General features: G+C 37.2%; 1 protein-coding gene across 4 annotated transcripts in view; it reads left to right on the top strand.

Annotated features, from left to right (window-relative positions):
- WDR25 (WD repeat domain 25) overlaps positions 1 to 19,897 on the top strand; it is a 71,282-nt gene that overhangs the window by 10,451 nt on the left and 40,934 nt on the right. For 3 of the 4 annotated variants that reach the window (XM_075151086.1, XM_075151088.1, XM_075151087.1), the window contains exon 3: positions 15,283 to 15,318. The exons of the other annotated variant lie outside the window; for it this stretch is intronic. In XM_075151086.1, the coding sequence (XP_075007187.1) occupies positions 15,283 to 15,318 (36 nt within the window). The remainder of the gene's footprint in view (positions 1 to 15,282; positions 15,319 to 19,897) is intronic. 4 annotated transcript variants of the gene reach the window in all.

The raw sequence follows: 19,897 nt of genomic DNA, 5'->3' as shown, positions 1-19,897 counted from the left end.
TAGGTCAGGATGTAATAGCTAGCTCTCACACAATTGTTCTGCAAAAGCCATTGACACAAGTCAACAAAGAACAGTTCATGAAGGTGGTGGATTTTGGTCTCTTCATCCCAAAGGTATGTGTGGGTAAGGGTTGTTCCACATCTGGTATGTTAATACCTAGATATGTTTAGAGATCACTCTTACATAGAGATGTATTTTTTTAATTATTTTCTTGTTTCCAGCAATGCTGTTGTCAAGGAAACAGAAATCCTTGTAATGCCTTTGTTCACATTCTCAGAATCCACAGCTGGAGATGACTTGTATAATTTTTGTTATGTTCTTAGTAGTTGACACGCTCTTGTGCCTCAAAGGATTTTTTCAAAGGAGTATGTTTCTTTGAGTACAAATAGCACCATCCTGATCTCTATGCTCTTTGATAGGCCATTGCTTTCTTTCCTTCTTCACTAACAAGAACTAAATTCAGTGCTGCTTTGGATTAGAATTTATCTTAACAATTGTGTGAAAACTGACATTTAAAAAAAAGGGGGCAAAAATGCAGTGAATTTCTCAGCTTCTAGGCTAGGTTTTCAGTTCTATAAGAGCATTAGTTTTTCTTTACACTTGGAAATGTCTCCTGAATTAGGATCTCCTTAAAGAATACTAGAGTAGTACCCCAAGTGGTCTTGCAAAGCATTTTTGACTGCTTCTTGGCCATGTTAGAGGATGTGGCTATGGGGGAGAAGAGCAGGAGAAAGTGGATACTTCATGGCACCGCTAATATGCTTGTGTTTTCCCCCCAAACTGGGAATTATTTAAAGAAAAATTCAGAAAACAAAGTTTTTCCAAGAGCAGTAGAGTTAATGGAGCCTGGCTGTGTCTTAAGGCTGGCTGGCTGTAGATCCTCTTCAATTTCTCTCTCCTTTGGGGCTTCTGCAGTGTCTTTTCCTTTTATTCAGCTGCTTAGCTTGATTAAGTCTTGAGGAAAAAATACTGAGACCTCTGTGGAATCTGGTTGACATTGACCAATAGGTGCAAAGTGGCCACAGGTGAGATGCAAGGGGGACATGGCTGTTGTGACAGTGTTATTTCACAAACCTTTCTTTCTGTGGAAATCCAAAAGGACGGAGGGTGACTTTTGGATATCCTTAACAATGATGTGGAAGAAAGGATTCTGTTTGCTCATGTTACCTAAAAAGAGTTTTGGTTGCTTGTGTCATTACTTACAGAAATATCAAGAATATTAAGTGTTTATCGGACCTTTTCCTTAGAAGCCCATCTGTCCTGAATGCCTGAGATTTGCACTTCCTTTGTACTGAGAACTCTTTGAGCTGTTTACTAAGTGTCTCTGAAGCAGCCTGTAGCAGAGAAATAAGCAACCTTGTCCTCCTCCCAGCATAGCCAGCCTACTACGGAAGAAAAAGTCAGGGCTAGAGATGTCAATGAAGTAGTGTTTCTAATGAAGCTTAACTGATAATGTCATAAATGAAGCCCTCCAATTATGCATAGGATCTCTGTGGACAGCTGCTGTGCAGTCTAACGTCAGAATGTCACCCGAGATGGGAGAAATGTATGGTGGTGTTACCCCCTTCTGATGCTTCAGTAAGATTGCTGGTGAAAAAGATTTCGATGCTTGGAAAAAATTGAGCTAGAGTAGTTTTAAGTTCTTAAGTGACTGTAATACACCATGGGATTATCTCAATTGTTTTTAACAGTTGAGAATTTCTGAATATTTGTGCCATTTAAAAATATAAATAACACCAGTATAACTTTGCTTCTTTTCTAGAAGTCTAGCTTTACAGATGCATCTCACATACTGCTATATATATATATATATATATATATATATTTTTTTTTTTTTATATCTGCTAACAAAGCTACAAGGCATCTTATGACTTCGATTCCTTACCTCTCTTGGTATGTCGATGTTGTCAAGGAAACAAATTTTTGAGAAGCTTTGCTCTACTTTTTCTACTTTTTAGGTTCTATAGAGAGATTACTCGTGTAGGATTTATCCAGCATCAGGAGTAGAAACAATTTGCCTGAAGTTTCTATTCTTTTCAGTATGTTCATGTCCTTGCTTTTTTTAAGCAGATTTTTTTTTTTAGCATGTGTGAAATAGCTGCATCTTTAAGGTCATAATATCAGTGAACGTACCAAAGATTGTTGACACTTGATCTTTAGATGAAGTCTGATGGAAAGAACTTGAATGACATTTTGCTATATATATATATTTATGCTATAAAGAGAACTGTTAGTTATAGATTCCCTTTAAATTAAAGGGGAAAGAAACATTAAAAAAAAACCTTGTTCTTTAGAGAACGCGACTAGTTCTAGTAGGAACTAATGACTTATCATCCTTTAATCATACATATCATGTTTCATTGCAGTAATCCTCCCTCTTCAAAGAAAAAGCATTTTGTGGCTAGTCTGGAACTGTGATTTGTCTTCCAGTACATACGTGCTGGCTGACTGGCTGGTTAGGATATTATGACTGAGCTTTATCTTCAATGTACTTGTGGAGGCTTTCTATTTTTTTTTTTTTTTTTTAAATTTAAATAAAACTGCTGATTTTCTTTTAGGACATGTCTAAAAATGTAGTTATAGAAACTTCTACCTTTCTCAAATGTTTCAGTTGGTTAATGGATTAAAGATATTGGGCCTGACAGATAGTAAAGACTGCATGTGCTTGTACATTGTGCATGTACATGTGCATGCAACTGTGTAACACCTCGCTTTCTGAAGTCAGATTCTGGAATTCGTCCTGTTCTCTAGTTTTGTCTTTTTCCAGATTATAATTTCCCCATTAAAAGATATTTTTTTTTTCCTCATTCTAAACATTGTGACTAGTGGCTGGAATTGTATATTGCTAGATACTGAGGAAGGGACACAGCTGATTCTCTATGGAAAAGATGGCTGTTAGGGATGCAGGTGGTTAGGGATGACATAGTCATTGTATGTTAAAGCTTGGCAGATATGTTAAAGCTAGCACTATGTTAACAATGCAAAAGAAATTAAAATTAATTAGGTAGTTCAATCTTACTCTGCCTCCTGGTATTGAAATAGTACTAGTTATGAATGTCCTCATTGCCAGCAAAACACATAGCTGCTTGACATAATTAATAGTTTATTTTCATAATTAAATACCTAGTTCTGCTCATGTTTAAGACTGGGTTATGTCACTGACATCAGTGGGTTTAAGATTGCAGCTATATTTTCCATAGCCTAGGATTTTTCATCTCTTGGGGTTTTTTTCCAGTTATTAACATTCTCAATAGCTTTGGGAATAATAAATTTATTTTTTACTTGAAACAATGAAGAGTTGTAAAGAAAATGTTACTTGCCCAGGCTCACTGATAAATGAATGCAAGATTTATTAAAGCTCAGGTTTTCAGATAGCTGTTCTAAACTACTAACTGTTAGATACTACTACTACACTAAATCAGTGTGGCCAATTAGGCTGCAATAAATTTACTTCTTAAAATAAGAAAGCCACCTAGTTAATGTTAGAGTTGGGGCAGAATTTGCCCATATATTTGGATCAGGTTATTTCTTACAGATAGAAATTTGTTCTTAAGTACAATTGTTTACCATTATTTTTAAGACTGTTGTAGCAATGTGTCACTCTGTGCTATTGCACAAGTGCTGCCAGTCGTGCACCTGCTTACAGTGTATCCGGCCGGGTTGTGCTCTAGAACAGCCACCGCACATCCCATGCTGGGGTCGGCAGAGCTTGTCCATAGCGGTTGTCCCTGCTGTGTCAAGTTCTCCCAGTGGATAATGTGCAGGAATGAGACAGCTTAAATTGCTCCTTTTAATTTGTTGTGTTTGTGCTTATTTGTTTTATTGACTATATGATAGAAGAGATGGTTATCTGATTTTATATATGTACGTATATGAATATAAAGCTGTAAAGCACGAGTGGCCTTAGCTGATTCGCAATTTTATATTAAAAAAGTATGATAATATTGAAGTACAGTACAAATAGATATGTTTTGAATTTTGATAGCCACTGTTTAAATGAAGTTTAAGGAGAAAAAAAAAAAAACAGCAAACAACTTAAAAGAGTTGGTCAGTGTTGGTTTTCTCCCTCCTGTTTTCAGAAATAAGTCCTAGGTCAAGAGCAAATAGATACAGTGTTTTAGAAGCTGGGGTGTACAGTTGCTAAGACTATAGTTATGTTCTGAATAGAACAGTGTTTCTTACTCTAGTATGGATGTTCAAAATCTGTGGGATGCAAGTATCTGTGGGATACGTTTTTTTGAACCTATCTACCCAGTCCTTAGTAACCTGTAGGAACTGAGAACACTTACCACAATTTGCCTATGAAGTGCTGTAAGTCTGAAATTGAGGTGTTTAATACTTATGAGGAATCCCCACTTTTAATAGAGCATAAATGTATGTGACTTGGGGAAGTGATTGATGCTAATGAATATGATACATAGAGGTGAAGGGAAAATCAGATTATTTAATAAATGGCTATAGTAATTTAGCTAATTATCTCCTGGGGAGTTGTAATACATTTGAAGTTCTCCTTTTCCTGCTGGTAAGATATTGATTGCCTAAGTGTTTTTTGGGCATGAATACTAACTACTAGTAACCACTACTGTGATTGTGCTTTTAGGTGTTCTGAACACGTTTATATCATTCTTAACACACTACTATTACACTGTGAAGTCGATGAGAAACTGCCAAATTATGCTATGTTATTCTTCTCCCATATAGGCTCAGCAGTAGAAAATTTAGTGTTTTTAAAGTAATTCTTAATAGCTACCTGTCACTATATATTGGTTTCTCTTGAATTACTTGAATATGTGCATAAACTGCTTTGCTTTAACGGTGTCATCCCAAACATGCCTAATACTGTGTATGAAGTAAATAATTTATCTGAAGTAAATTTTTGTGTATTCTTTTTCTCAAGCCAAAATTTTAGTATATGTAGTGTACAGCTGGGTGGGGACTTAAGTATGTCTGCCGTACTTGGCTTCGCCTTCTGCTAAAATAACTCCGATTTTTCATATTGTACAACAAACCATAGCTTAAATCATGAACTGATTTATAAGTGTATTGTAACTTCTTTTCATTTCTTCATTTTCCAGGAACTTACCATTTGAGGTACATGCACAGCGTTAGCCATATTACAGTGATTAGTCACAAAACACTTAAAGGTTAACTGCAAAGTAGGTGGGAATTCTTCCCTTTATTTTGGTGTGTGGGGGAAGTTACTTCTCCTGCACTGTCTGCCCAGTATGAATGTACAATTGCTATTTTGTAGGTACAAAAAAAACTAGTCACGCTCATAACTTTTAGCTGGCTGTAAATGTGATCTGTATGAGCATCTTCCTTAGAGTCAATGGTTTATGGAGAATTGGTGATTAGCTTCAGGCGTGATTATCCCAGAATCTTTCTGCACGATAAAGAACACACTACATTAAAAGATGGCAATCGATGGCAGAAACATTTTGCTGTTGAGGATAGAGTCACTGGTAACCGATGATTTTAAGTGTCCTTTACTGAATATATATACTTATTTACAAATTGCCTTTTTGTGACCTTTGCTTGTAATGTAAAGGTTGCCTGTCTTCAGAGTAAAAAATAATGTTGTTTTTATAGATGATTTAGGTGGTTCTTTTTTTTTTTCTTCTTTTTTTCCTTCCCTTGGCAGCTTGCCTTATTATTCAGCATTTGATAAGCATACCTCTTTTGCAAATAGTGGGAATTGTCTAAAAAAGATTGATTGGTACAGATGAGTAAAATATCAGATGAAGCCTCTGATAGTATGAATCTTACTGGTGGTTGGTCGATTTGCCTCAACTATTCTTGTAACTCTTATTCGATATTTTGGCTGAGAATTTCTGATGTTTCATTTGGACTGCCTAACACATAGGGTGTTAAATTCCAGACTCCTTTAGTGCAAATCTTTGCAGGAATTCAGAGAATACTTAATTTAGACTTTAAAATGGTTTGAGAAAATAGCATGTGTAATCTACATGTTGGGTTATGATGTATATGGTCTAATACCATCATACTATCTCTGTAGAGCAGATGAATTCAGTTGAAAAACGTGTTTTAAAATGTTGCTTTCCTCTTAATTTGCTGTAAATTCAGTGATGAACATCTGAAAGATACACATTTATTCCCCTGAAATGTCAAAAGGCATTATCTTGTCATACTTCCACAGAAATAAAATAGGAGAACAATACTAACAACATAGTTTTGCTTCTTATTTATTCCTTCTGTTCCCTGGTTGTATTGTTCTAAAAAGCAGTACCCCTTGAAGAGTGCCCAGCTGCTCTGGAGGGGTTAAAATTTGTAGTAGCTTTGAGGACATGTGCCGTGGCAGTTGGCCCTCAATTAATGCCTGTTTGGCAACCTGGCTTGCTTTAGGCTAACCATTTACATTTGGTAATGTTAGTGTAATGTAACCTCCCACTGCCCATTTTATTCTGCTGACCACTTTATGTGGGAACAGAATTAGTTCTCATGAAACTTTCCAAAAGTGACTGTTACTGAATTTTGACTGTAGGAAAGTGTTTCAACAATATTTTTTTGTGTTCTTACACAGAATAAAGAGAGGGACAAGAAAGATCTATACTAAGTTTTAGTCCTCCACTGTATTTCTTTTTTTGGATAAGCCTGAGTAAGTTGTTTTTTTCTGAAACATGCCTTGAGTACTTGTTGGAGAACAAAAGTTGTGATTTTATTGACTAGTTTGGTTGAAGATTACTTTTATCTGAACTTGTGTCTTTAGTAAGAGTACAGCAACATGGTCTTGATTCTCACTGTTGTTTATCTCCAGAGACTTTATAAACACTTTTTCCTTGCCTTCTCAGTCCATTTATAGCTTAAGAAAACAGATATTGGGGAAGGCGGATAACATGCAGATCTCTTGAGGAAGTTCTTCCCAAACCTAGAATTGCGAGTCTCAGGTGTATGCGCTGTTTGGGGTCAGGTACTGTCCTCTCACTGATGAGAAAAGGACCAATGCTTTCTTGGAGGATGACATCCTCCTGAGCAACGTCCAGCTGGCTGCCGTTAAAAGCAGGGTACAGACTTGGAGGTTAATGACCTGCAGCATGGAGTGTCTCACGTTCTCCGGGCAGTCAGCATCGCCAGTGCTTGCGACGCACTGTTGAAGCAGAATGCTAAATGAGCACTTATGCAGCTAGGCAGCAGCAGGAACTGTCTTTTAGACAAGGTCAGGAGTTTCTTGGCACTACACACTTTTTCAGAACATTTGATTTTTCTTCTTTTAGAAAGACTTCACCTTATTTTTCGCTCCAAACATAATTCTTGACAGAACTTTCATCAGGAAAGACTCTTCAGGTATAGAATAAAACTGCTAGTCAAACTGGGTTGAGAGATACAGACCAGTAGGACATCCTTATAACATATAATTATTCACACAGTTATTTTGACTGATTAAAAATCCTCTGTGTCAAATAATTGGAGAGCAATGGAGTAAAGTTATTCTATTGTATCTTAGAATGCTGCCTAAGTGTTTCTTCATCTTGGAGCACATTATTCCTCAGTTTCTTTTTAGTGGAAATAAGCTTTCTTTACTCTTAAAAGAATAAAGGATAAAATACTAAGGCATGACTGCTTTGACACCCTGATCTTGGGGTCAGTTTTTTCCTATTTTCAGGGTTTATGTCTCCAAGAAATCTTGATCAAGACCGAGATCAGTGTTGATGATCAAAGCCTCCTTCCTTCTCTGAAGACAGTAATGATTATAACTTTTTTCACAACAGAATCATGTCAATGTGTTTTCTGATTTTTCACATTTTTGCATTACACGTTGTATTTCATCCCTGTTAATTTGGTTGAATTTGACTTAGCTGTAAACAAGATGGAAGAAAGTATACAACCTAATGTGGATAGTATCCTTAGTATGCACAGTAGTGGTACCCCTGGCTTGATGATGAATACTTTCAAAGTATCCCTCATGTCAGTCTTTTGATCTTGAGTTCAATTAAAGAACCTCAGTCATTTTTATTTTTGTTTTCATCTGATGGTGTGAGGAATTTATTTTTAACTGTCTCTTCCAAGAAAACAATCAGAATTAGTGTGTTTTTTCTCAGCTTTTGCCTGAAGGAGAGTTTCTTAACAAAAGCCATGTACTTGCATTTGAACACATATCACTATATTAGCAGGTAAGCAAAGGTATCCAATTTTCCTGAGCAACAAAATACTTGATTACAGGTCTAATGATAGTTTAAGAGGTGTTTTCAGATGTGCTGAAATCAAGGACTTGAAGCAGATGAACTTAATTATCTTTGTGAATATTCACAATCACATTATGTGCTTTAAATGTCACATTTGGAAATAGTGCTTCATTGCTAGTTAATTAACAGTAATTACTCAAGGTAGTACTTATGTTTCTGGAATTTCTTACCCACTGAAAAATGTACTTTGCTTCTAAAGGTTTAACAGTATAAAAACCAGATTTTACTTAACTCCTCCTTAAAGCTTTACTGTTGCTTAGGCCCTCTGTACTTTTTACCTTGAGCATGGCTGCATGGAGAATCAGTTACTCTATTCCATTTGCTCTGCTACATCTGGACAGTGTTTCTAATATCTGAACCATGCTGTATATAATATTTTTTTCTTTTTAAAAAAAGCAAGCAGTTGATTTTTTTTTTTAGCAGAATAAGAAGAGAGAAGCAGTAGCAAATTAGACTGGCAGTCTAGATCCATCATGAGGTGTTACAAAGGTGTGTTGACATCTTCAGCTAAAGAAATACGGCTTATGATAATGCTCAAAGGGTTTTTTCCAGTCAAAGCACCTATGCTCAGTATGTTTTTGTCTCTGTAAGGATGGCTTTTCTTGGCAAAGAGCATTATACAACCCAAGATAGCTTATACTGCAACCAAAAAAATTCCTCATAGATCCTAGAAAATCCTCCCTATGTTCTAGTTTCAGCTTCCTTCTTCCATCTTTCTTCTCTGCCTTCCATGTAGAAACTTAATTGAAATGTCAAAGGATTCCCTTCAAGTTTTTTCCCTTAAAAAATAAATCTTTCTTCAATTATGATGGTCCTCCTTGTTTGCAGTAGCACACTTTACGTGTGCTTGTGTGTATATATATATTAAAATATATACATATATTTTTATATATATATAAAAAGAGCTTTAAATTAACAGAAAATGTTGTCAATTAGTCATACTTACAGGCTGGATATTCTCTTTGCCTGCATACTTCATTCACCTGTGTGAATGAGGTATCCACTGAAATCCTGATAATAATGTATGACTTATATTTCATAATAATCTTTTTCTGTAAAGTACATTAAATGCTTTACAATAAGTTTTTAATTTGTGACAGCACTTACAACATGCGAAACAGACATCTGAATTCTCAGACATCAATTTAAAGCTCATTCAGAGAACAGAAAGAAAAGCTACTAAATTTTAGAAACAGTCATGAAGATTAATTAAACTAATTATCTGTGCTTTGTACAGTGGGAGTGGAGATATCTGCAGGTACATGAAGGCATAACCAAGGAAGTGATGAATATTGTTTGGAGTGGTAAAAGTATTTTAGCAATGGGAACACAGATGGACAAGAAGCTGAGTGATAGGAAGCCAAAATAGTAACATGAATCTGATTGTGGAAGGGTCTTCAACATGTTATGCAAAAATAGTGTTGGAAGTGGTAAGCACTTCATTGGGGAAACTTCCCAATAATAATTTTTCAGTTATAGAATGACTTGGAGAAAGCAAGCTTTTCACAACTAACAGGTTTTGATCTTAAGTATTTGGAGAACATCATAGACCCATTCTAACTGAACGGTAATGTTCTGAATGTCAAAAAGTTTTCACCCGTATGTCTGCTATGTCAAATGGGTTGAAGCAAAATAACACTTACTGCTTAATTTTTTTCCCACCACTATACATGAAAGACCCTTCTCTTTTCTTTGTAAGAACTGATGAGAAATCTGCTTTTGGGTATGCCAGTACAGAGCCTGGTTTATCAAAAAATGTGATATGCAGCTGCTGACATTATGATTGTTTATTTTAGAAATTGTGCATTTTTATGTGCTTAAATAGGAATTAAATACTCCTGAAAAATATGTTCAAAACTGGTCACTAATCTCCTCCTTAAATTTTTGTTAATATGCACAAGCCTGTAATGCTACTAGAATTTTCAAGTAACCCAAACCCAAAATATTTACATTAACTTTTAATTTTTAAATTATTCATTCTGTAGTTCTACAGTGATAGTGAAGTAAATCCAATCGAATACTTACAGTAGTGAAGTAACACGTCCTCTACGTGTGTCATAGAGCAGTGAGAAATGCTGAACCAAATTCTACTTGACGTGAGATTATATTGTGGTAGTGCCAAGGAGTCGAGCACTCTGGGACCTATGATGGGAGTTACTTTGGGTTTATGTGCATGTTTCAGTGCTGCATAGAGCAATCAAGCCAACTTGGGTGCTAGAAGCTGCAGAGCAGGGTTGGTGTGATGCCCTCATGAGCTAGGTAGTTATTCCTCTGGGGTGAGGTTAACACCTCTGCACCGATGTGAAGATCGTGTAGGTTGGCACTACACGAATGTGGTCAGAGGCAGCCCGTACTGATAGAATAAAATTATTATGCATTATTGCTTGCTCAAATGAAGTTCATCAGGCTTTAGGAAAAAAAATGTGTGGGAGGGGCAGTGGTCTGTAATTTTACAAATATCTAAATATTACATTTGCTTATATAGTTAAAAATAACTTAATCGGGTCCTATGTAAATGCCAGGCAATGTTTGTAAGTATCAGTATGTTCATATCTGCTCCTTGATAACTCTATATTGCCACTGCTTCATGGTTTCATGTCAATGTCCAAACAGCAGAAAGCTTGTTTTTAACCTGGTCCTAGATTTTTTGTATGGAGTATTATTATTTTCATTTCCAGCTTCAAAGGTATGCTCTTATACCAGCTGTAAAATGAAAGTTAGTAATACTGCCTCCTTAATATGACAAAACCACAACAATTATTCAAGCTTTTTACTTAATTTCTAAACTATTACTATAGAGTAAAATAGTAGATGCTTTTTAACTTGTACAATTCTGAGTATTTATAGATGCTTTCACCCACACTTTTATAGCAGGACTTCTCACTTGAGCTGTACTACTAGTTTAAATTTTAAAAATTAGTTACATATGGAAAATAGCTTTGAAACATTTGAACTACAGTCATGATAATCCCTCTTTAAGGCACAGCATCTTGTATCTTAAATTGCTGTCATTTTTCTCACCATGTGATAGCCAGGTAAGGTAAATACACAGTTTTTAGATGCTTATCAGCTTTAAGAAAAAAATCATGTGTTTTTTTAAAATTAATATTGAGGCTGTGTTTAATGTTGTTGAATCTATTATTAAAGTAAACAGCCCCCTAATGTATTAATAAAGAAAAGGCTATTTACCAAAGTCTTTTGGAGGATGTGAAAGAAATAGCTAGCTGTTCTTTCAAGGTTATTTTTTGAATCTTAAAATTTGATGCAAACTGTTCTGCTTTGTATTGATGAAAAATACAGTCGAAGATCTGTTGTTCAACTTCAGGTTGGCTATGTCACTGTACTACATTATAGGAACGTGCGAACACAGAAGACCCTCTCTGCTGACTAGACGTACATTAGGTTTGCAGATTACCTACCAATGCCCTTTGGGATAAAGGCCTTCATGAAATCATTGTCAGTAACTTACTGTTGGGTTGACTTACGTAATAGGCTGTTCTTCAAGATTTCGCAGGAGAGAGATTAAATGTTATAAAGTACAAAGTACAGAAACTCTGTAGGGCAATCTAAATGATGTTACAGGAACCAAACTATATTATAAAGAAGAATATTAAACATATTTGCAATCTTCTTTTATTTGTCATATGAATGCCAGACCCCTTTCTGTCTAATGGATTGCATAGATATGCAAAGGAGAAATAACAAAAGCTAATCAGTTTTGTTTTATGTAAAGCTGTTAATATGTAGATACTTGAGTTCCCTCAAAAAAAAAAAAAAACAACTGAGTATTCTAATGATGCATGTTGACGTTGTGTAAATTGCTTGGAGAAGAGGAACTGCTGTAATCACTTCACTTGAAAAGTGAATATACTTAAAAAGAAAATGGGATGACACAGCCGATGCTGTACATCTGCGCTAAAATTACTGTGAATTAGTCAAGTCTCAGTTAACCTGAGATGGTGTGATGTTGGTGGGGGCTTTACCAACTAGGGAAACAAACCAAAACTGTACCCCTCTCTTTTGTGTAGAGACACACGGATGTGAAGAGCAGGAATCAGTGCAATGGCCCCAGCAGACTGGAGATAAATGCAGAAGCGAAATATTTTTGTCTGTAACATGGGGGAAGCTGGAAGGGAAGGTGAGACTTCTGTCGGTCACAGTAAGCTTCTTGGCATGTTTACCAGCCCTGCAACTGTGCAGTGCCCCACCAGTGGGCCAAGGAATAGTTATGGTGACAGCTGCACTGGGTGAAGAAAACTGAGTTGTGGTGTGTGTTTGGAGGGAAATTGCAAAAAAAATTTTAAAAAATGGGCCAGTTGTTTTACAACTGGCTTGTTTCCTAGATAGCCACTGCAGAGCAGGATTGTCTCTACTACATTTAAATGTCAGGAATATGCTGAGGGAATACCTCTTGTGTGCGCTGCTGCACACGTTGAAGAAAACCTAGGCCCTGTGGAAGACAGCCATTCCCATCTGTGGTGCACACTGTTTGCTTTGAGTCAGCAGATCTTATAGGAGGCACTGAATTTCCTGGGAGCCAAATGTGAACCTTTGAAAAATTGCGAGGTCTTTGGGGCATCTGCCTCCTACACTTCCAAATACTAGAGGCACTCCTTGTGAATGGCCAGGAAATGCAAACATCCTTAATATAATAATCACTTGTATCTCACCATGTTATTCATTCTGTGCTGTTCTTCAGCTTCCAGGATTTAACAGTATTTTTCACAGACTTCATTCTGGATAAAATCTGCCTTCAGCCATCCAGCGGAGACCCACCTAAGCAGGAATTCCTGTAGCAGAGAGATTTGGACCTTGTGCTGATCTCCCTAAGAGGAATTATCAGCAAGGATTATGGAAGGCAGCTTTGTGCTCGGAGTTGTTTTCTGGAGGCTCTTTAATTTATATAGGAAGTACACACTTCCAATTCACATGCAACAATTCAATGTGTGTGTTAGAAGGCATAATATTCACAACATACAGAGCAGCTTGTTCCAGGGGAAGCAGGAGACCAAACCTTGTACGCAGAGACCTTTGTCACTTGGACCATAAACTTCCTGTATATTTTCCCCATTACTTTCCCCAGTTCTTAGAGACATGTAAAAATCAAAATAGCTCAGTAATGGTACAAACAATTGTTATAAAGCAGGATGTTTTCCACAAGAAAAATAGGAAATATTCTCAATCTGGGTGACCATGGTATAACTTGAACAAGTGGAGGCTCCTATGTTGTACATTCATCCTGCTAAATAACATCTTATGGAGAAAAATCTTGAAAAGACCTCAACCAAAGTTTATCCCTGTAGCCTTCAGAGCAGTTTAAAAATATCCAGTATAATTTTAAATAAGCTATCAAAATAAATTACCTCTTTCTGTGGTCTCTTGTTGTTCTGGCTAAACTGATTCTAGTATAAAGTTCTCTCTGCTACAACTAAAGTTTAGTCTTATCCTCAGTGTCACTTAAATAATCAATCTGCTCATTGTATTTCTCAAACTGTATTCCACTCTGAGAAATGAAAAAATCTGCTCTTACTTCAAGACCTTCACTGCAAGAACTTAATCAAACAGTGAGCTTGCAGCCATCTTTTCTCTTCAACCCTGGTTCTGAACTCCTGCAGGATAAGTCTATTTCTGTGGAAAATAATCAAGCTGTTAAAGTTGCTCTGCTGCCAGGTGGCTCTGATATTTTTTCCTCTGAAGGTAAAGATCACTCCAGCTTCTTTCTAATTCTGTAATAGAGCTTCAGTAAAATGCTACTACAAGCTGTGGTGGGCAGTCCTGAACTAATTATTCATCTGGATATTAAAATATGTAGCCAAAATCAAATATCTTCAAATCCATGATAACATGGATCCTTAATATATGTTCTTTTTGCAGTTCCCAATGTGTCTAGATTAGTATAGTTTTCAGAGGTTGCAGCTTCCCTGCCTTTTAGGGAGACGAGCAAGTGCTGTGCTTAGTGTGACCAATTCACTTGGCTTCACTTGAGGTCTTGGTACTGCAGAGTTTATGCTGAAACCAGCAGTGGAGGGAGCTACGAAGTACGGCGGCTGCTGAACCGGACTGAGAGCTGGCATCTCTGTCCAAGGGTATTTGCTGCCAGGTACACTGCTGCGCCGCAAGTGTCTTGCTGACCTTGAAAGGGCTCTTAGCCAACCGGGCTATATTTAGCTTGGTCTGGTATCAATGAAAAGTATTTTCCCAAATCTTGGAACAGAGGAAAGGACGCTGCTCTTACCTCTATTGCATCTCCATTCTTTTGGAATCTCTCCTTTTTAAGAACAAAGAAGAACTGGGAAAACTCTAGCTGTCTGCCAAAATAAAAGTCAAAAGAAGGATCAGTGTGTTTGGAGATCTTGATCTCATTATGTGAAGAATTTATGCTGCAAACGGCTGCAATTTTCTAGTGTCTTTTAAAATGATACATGCAATATAAAACATTCTAACAAACAAATATGTGCTTTTGCAGAAGGAATCAATGTGTTTTGAAAGTCTGTTGGTGTAATTTCCCTGAAGTTTTTAAATGAGCAGGCAAGACAAAATGGTTTCAGGAGAATTTTGTTAATAATGATGTTTTGGTTTCAAGGAAGGAAACTAGAACTGTGAAGATTTTGCTTGGCAATGTAAGAAAAAATACATAAAAGTAATGAAAATAAACATGTCAGTTCCCTCTCATCTTTAATGCTGTAAAGAAAGGTAACCAATAAAAAATTCTAGCAACTGCACAGTGATTGTGTTTTAAACAGATTTATACCATAAGTTGTAACCAACATATGAATTAAAGCTCTAATACGTATTACCAGAAACTAAGCTGCTTTTTCACAACACTCAGTGTACCTGCCCACCTTGATTATAGTTTAAATAGATGATAAAATTTGATAGTTTTCTGGTTGTTCAACATGCCTCCTCAATTTTTAGTTTATATCCCTGCCTGGGATGGCAGTCATTCCTGTAGAGAAATTCAGATGATGTCTAAGGAACACTGAATTGTGTCAGTGCTTCTCTTCGTTGCCCACTTCCCTGGAAGTATTTTTAAACAGCAAGATCATCTTACTGAGCTTGTTTTAATATTTTTTTATTTTAGGTGGAACCTGTGCTGCTAGTACTGTTCATTAAACAAGTAAGATATATAGCTCCTACTGTATTTAATTTGTTGAAACTGATTTTGTCACTTTTTAAATGTGTGGGATTTGCCCGACCAAGTTTCAGTAATGGCAACTAGGTCATAGCTTTCTAGCAGCATGGTGGCTTCCAACTCCTCCTGTTGTGCCCATGCTGTGTGCATTGGTGTAGAGGCACTTCAGCCGGGCTGTTGGCTGTGTCACCTCCCTAGAGGAACACCCCTTAATTCCTTTCAGGTATTTCATTGGTCTTTCCCTGTTGGCTCCTATTAACTCAGCAGTGGTGTCCTGCAGGGGTCTGTACTGGGACCAGTACAGTTTAATATCTTCGTCAATGACATAGACAGTGGGCTTGAGTGCACCCTCAGCAAGTTTGCAGATGAGACCAAGCTGAGTGGTGTGGTCGGCACGCCTGAGGGACGGGATGCCATCCAGAGGGACCTGGACAAGCTCGAGAAGTGGGCCTGTGTGAACCTCATGAGGTTCAACAAGGGCAAGTGCAAGGTCCTGCACCTGGGCCAGGGCAACCCCTGGTATCAATACAGGCTGGGGGATGAAGGGATTAAGAGCAGCCCTGCCGAGAAGGACTTGGGGGTAATGGTGGATGAAAAGCTGGACATGAGCTGGCAATGTGCGCTCGCAGCCCAGAAGGCCAACCGTATCCGGGGCTGCATCAAAAGAAGCGTGGCCAGCAGGTCAAGGGAGGGGATTCTGCCCCTCTGCTCTGCTCTGGTGAGACCCCACCTGCAGTGCTGTGACCAGCCCTAGGGTCCTCAGCGCAAGAAAGACATGGACTTGTTGGAGCGGGTCCAGAGGAGGCCACAAAAATGACCAGGGGGATGGAACGGAGGAAAGGCTGAGAGAGTTGCAGTTGTTCAGCCTGGAGAAGAGAAGGCTTTGCCTATTGCAGCCTATCAGTACTTAAAGGGGGCTTATAAGAGAGATGGCGACAAACTTTTTAGCAAGGCCTGTTGTGACAGGACAAGGAGGAATGGTTTTAAATTAAAAGATGGTAGATTTAGACTAGATATAAGGAGGAAATTTTTTACAATGAGGGTGCTGAAACACTGGCACAGGTTGCCCAGAGAGGTGGTAGATGCCCCATCCCTGGAAACATTCAAGGCCAGGTTGGACGGGGCTCTGAGCAACCTGATCTAGTTGAAGATGTCCCTGCCCACGGCAGGGGGGAGTTGGACTAGATGACCTTTAAAGGTCCCTTCCAACCCAAACTATTCTATGATTCGACTGTGATAATAAAAATAAATGCATATTCAAAACTTGTAGCCCTCAGCCCTGTTTAAAAAACAAACTTCTCTGCCACACGCACTGTACATGAGTAAACTTTGTGCCCCTAAAACTCAAAGCTTGGTGCCATATCCTGACTAGGCGTTCACTGGAAATGCTACAAAACAATGAACTGAAGTCAGATGATCCATGATTGTGTTATGAAACCCATTAAAAAAAACCCAAACCACCCAAAACCCCCTCAAACAAGGCATTGTAGATTGTTTTTATTTTCAAGTGAGTATGGGAGTACTGCAGCATTTAAAAATGCTCTGAAGTTTCATTTTAGAAACATGTCTTTAAAAAGACTATCTAAAATTTAAAAGCTTTTTGTTTAAATAGTGATGAAAGATCTTAAGAATTAAAGCAGATATTGATCCTTAAAATATTATGACACTTAAAAAAAATAGAATGCAGCTTTATCTTGCCCTTTAATGTGATATTTAACATCAGGCATGTGCAACACGTTATGGGATATTCCTTCATTTGTAGAATCTAGATCGCTGTCTATGCTATTTTATAATACTGTTGTCACTATTCAAACTCATAATTGATTTTAATTGTGTAAGTGGTTCTAGTTACTCCAGGTATTGTTTAAACAGTGTGTGTATATAGATGTTTGGTTCTTTGACTCTGAAACATGCATTTTGAGTTGGGTGGGGAAAAATTTTTTACTTCTAAATGGTATGGAATAATTTATTCCTCAAGCAAGATGCACCAATTCCAAGTCTCACCCCCCTCCCACCTTCAGGCTTTAATTATCAGAGTTGAAAAATCAACTACTGTTGAAGTTAATCAATTTTCATTTATTTTGGGTGAGAGGTTCGATGCTGAAGTACCTCTATAACAAATGGTCGGCCGAAACTTGCATAGAAGCAATCATACTTCAATAATGTAATGATACTCTAAAAATATCATTTAATAGGTAGTAGTAATGTCTTAAGCCTGTGATTACTGGATCCTTGGGAACACAGATTACTTCTAAGGGATCCATAAAAAGTGATTAAGAAAAGCATGTTATTTGACAGTCGGTTTAAGGTAGCTGCGTAGTCTGTGTCCCCACTGGGGGTTTCTTTCAGTTCTGGAAACTGAAACAGATTGAAACCCATTTTAGTATTGCTTTTTTTTGAGATACTGTTGATTATCACCGCTTAATAGCACATTCTCTAACAGTACCCTTTTAAAACCGTATTTAGTAACAAAATGTCTGGTTATTGTTCCCCTGAACCCTTCTGCCGAGTGGTGCCTATGTCGGATTCTGCCCTGCTCGTCTGTACAAAGCCGTATCTGGTCTGTGTTCAGCCGCAGATCACTCATGCTGTTACGTGGCTGTGCTGGTGCATGGAGAGAGGATGCCGCTCTGTAAGCATCGTGTGCGCTGCGGTGTCACAACACGCTGAGGCCCAGACAGCTCTCTCTGACACGTCTCCTGTCTTTGAAACTATTCATCAGTCGCTTCACTGTGGCAGGGCCACATTAGAATAACTGCTAGATTAGCCTTAGTGCATCTGAAATAACCCCAACTTTTTGCAGGGATGACTTCTGATTTTGAGGGAAATTACCTTGCTGGTGGAAAGTTAAGCAAAGGTTAGAGAATCTCTAGACTGAAAAGAGAAGCTATTTTCAGTGCCTAAAGGTGAAGAATCACTGTGTATTTAATGAATATAAAAGTCATTTTGCAATATTTTTCCAGACCCAAATACTTATCAGGTGGTCGTAAATATGTTGTCTAATTGTTCTTAACTGCATACTTATGCAGTATATGTATAAAACTGCTAATTGCTTAGTCAGAAATTAATAGTGGTGTTAATATTCCCTCAGTTAGGAGAGTAAGTTATAGTAGATGCTATAACATTGAGAGATTAAAATCCAAATTTTCAAACTCAATCTAAAGCTTAAAGTTTATTAATCCCCTACCCTCTGCTTCCATTGGCATTAATAACTCTTGTAAGTGCCAACACATCTGGAAATTGAACCACTTGGATCTTAATTCTTAAAGAAGCAAGCAGAAGGTTAACAAACTTTAAAAGTGCAAATAAAAAAGCCAAAATGAGGATGATGTTGTTATTTTGAATTAGAATACCTCTTTTTGGTGAGAATTGCGTTCCTGTCTTTAAAATGATGGTAAGATTTGTAATGAAGTAGCTTTACTGTTGAAGTTAAACATTATAATGGTCTTTTAATGGCATCTTAATGGCCTCTCTGAGGACTTGCACTGAAATAATTTTACCTTCTCATAATTGCACTTCATAATGGACTGTAGCAGCACAATTTAAGGTCTCCTTAATTTTTTCATTGATTTGTTAAATATAACAAAACCCTCTAAGTTACCATTCTGTCAAATAAAAGAAGTAGATTTTTTTTTGATTGTTGTATTAGGTGTATCTTCCACACCTAAGTATTTTGCCTATCTTAGCAATAATAAGGTAGTAACTGATTTTCGTAGTATTTTATCTATATGGCAAAATAACAATAATGTGTATATTGAATTGATTTGCCGCCCAAGAGGAGAATTTCTCATGATATACTTTTTATTTCATGTGTATATGTGACTCAGAAGCTAGGTGTCATGAAGAAGTAGATTATTACATAGCCAGTGCTTATGTTATTCTGTGCAAATAGGCTGAGAGAAAGTGCCTGTTCAGCTTTGTTATTTTTGTGAAGCCCAGGTGTTGAATGGAAATAGTTCACTACAAATCTAGCACAACTTCAGCTCAACAGGCACAGCTACGGATGTGCCATAATAAAGAGAAAATTTTACAGTGAGTTTCTGTGTCATGAAAGCACTCAAATATAGCTGCTATTGAATAACTTTGAAATTTTTAACTGTGTTTTCACGTAAATGACCTGGCAGGCCAAGATTTCATCCTGTTCATACTTAGACAGTTTTATTTCAGTTCTTAACACAGAGATGTTAATTTTAGGTAAACATCCTTTATAAACAAACTAATTCTAATCTGTAGCTTCAGTTTATAAAGGCAGCAGGGCCTTCTGAATAATTATGTAATACTCTAGCATTTATTTACTTTAATCGAGCCATTAAATATGTTATTAATATTCTGATATTTCATGTTGCAACATCCATGCATGCATTACTTGTCAATGTTTAGCAACATTTCATCCGGACACGAAATGTGTGCATATGTGCTATCCAAACAACTGAAAGTGAAGGCCTCCCTCTGAGAGGGTTGTGAAATGCTGGAGGATTGAGTTTGTTTGTCCAGAAACTGTATATAATTAACAGGGGAAGAATATTGAAAACCACCAAATGGAAATAATGTCTTGTCCCAGCTA

Source organism: Calonectris borealis, chromosome 5 (genome assembly GCF_964195595.1).
Source record: "Calonectris borealis chromosome 5, bCalBor7.hap1.2, whole genome shotgun sequence".
Classification (NCBI taxonomy): domain Eukaryota; kingdom Metazoa; phylum Chordata; class Aves; order Procellariiformes; family Procellariidae; genus Calonectris; species Calonectris borealis.
This window is presented reverse-complemented; position numbering and strand designations above follow the sequence as displayed.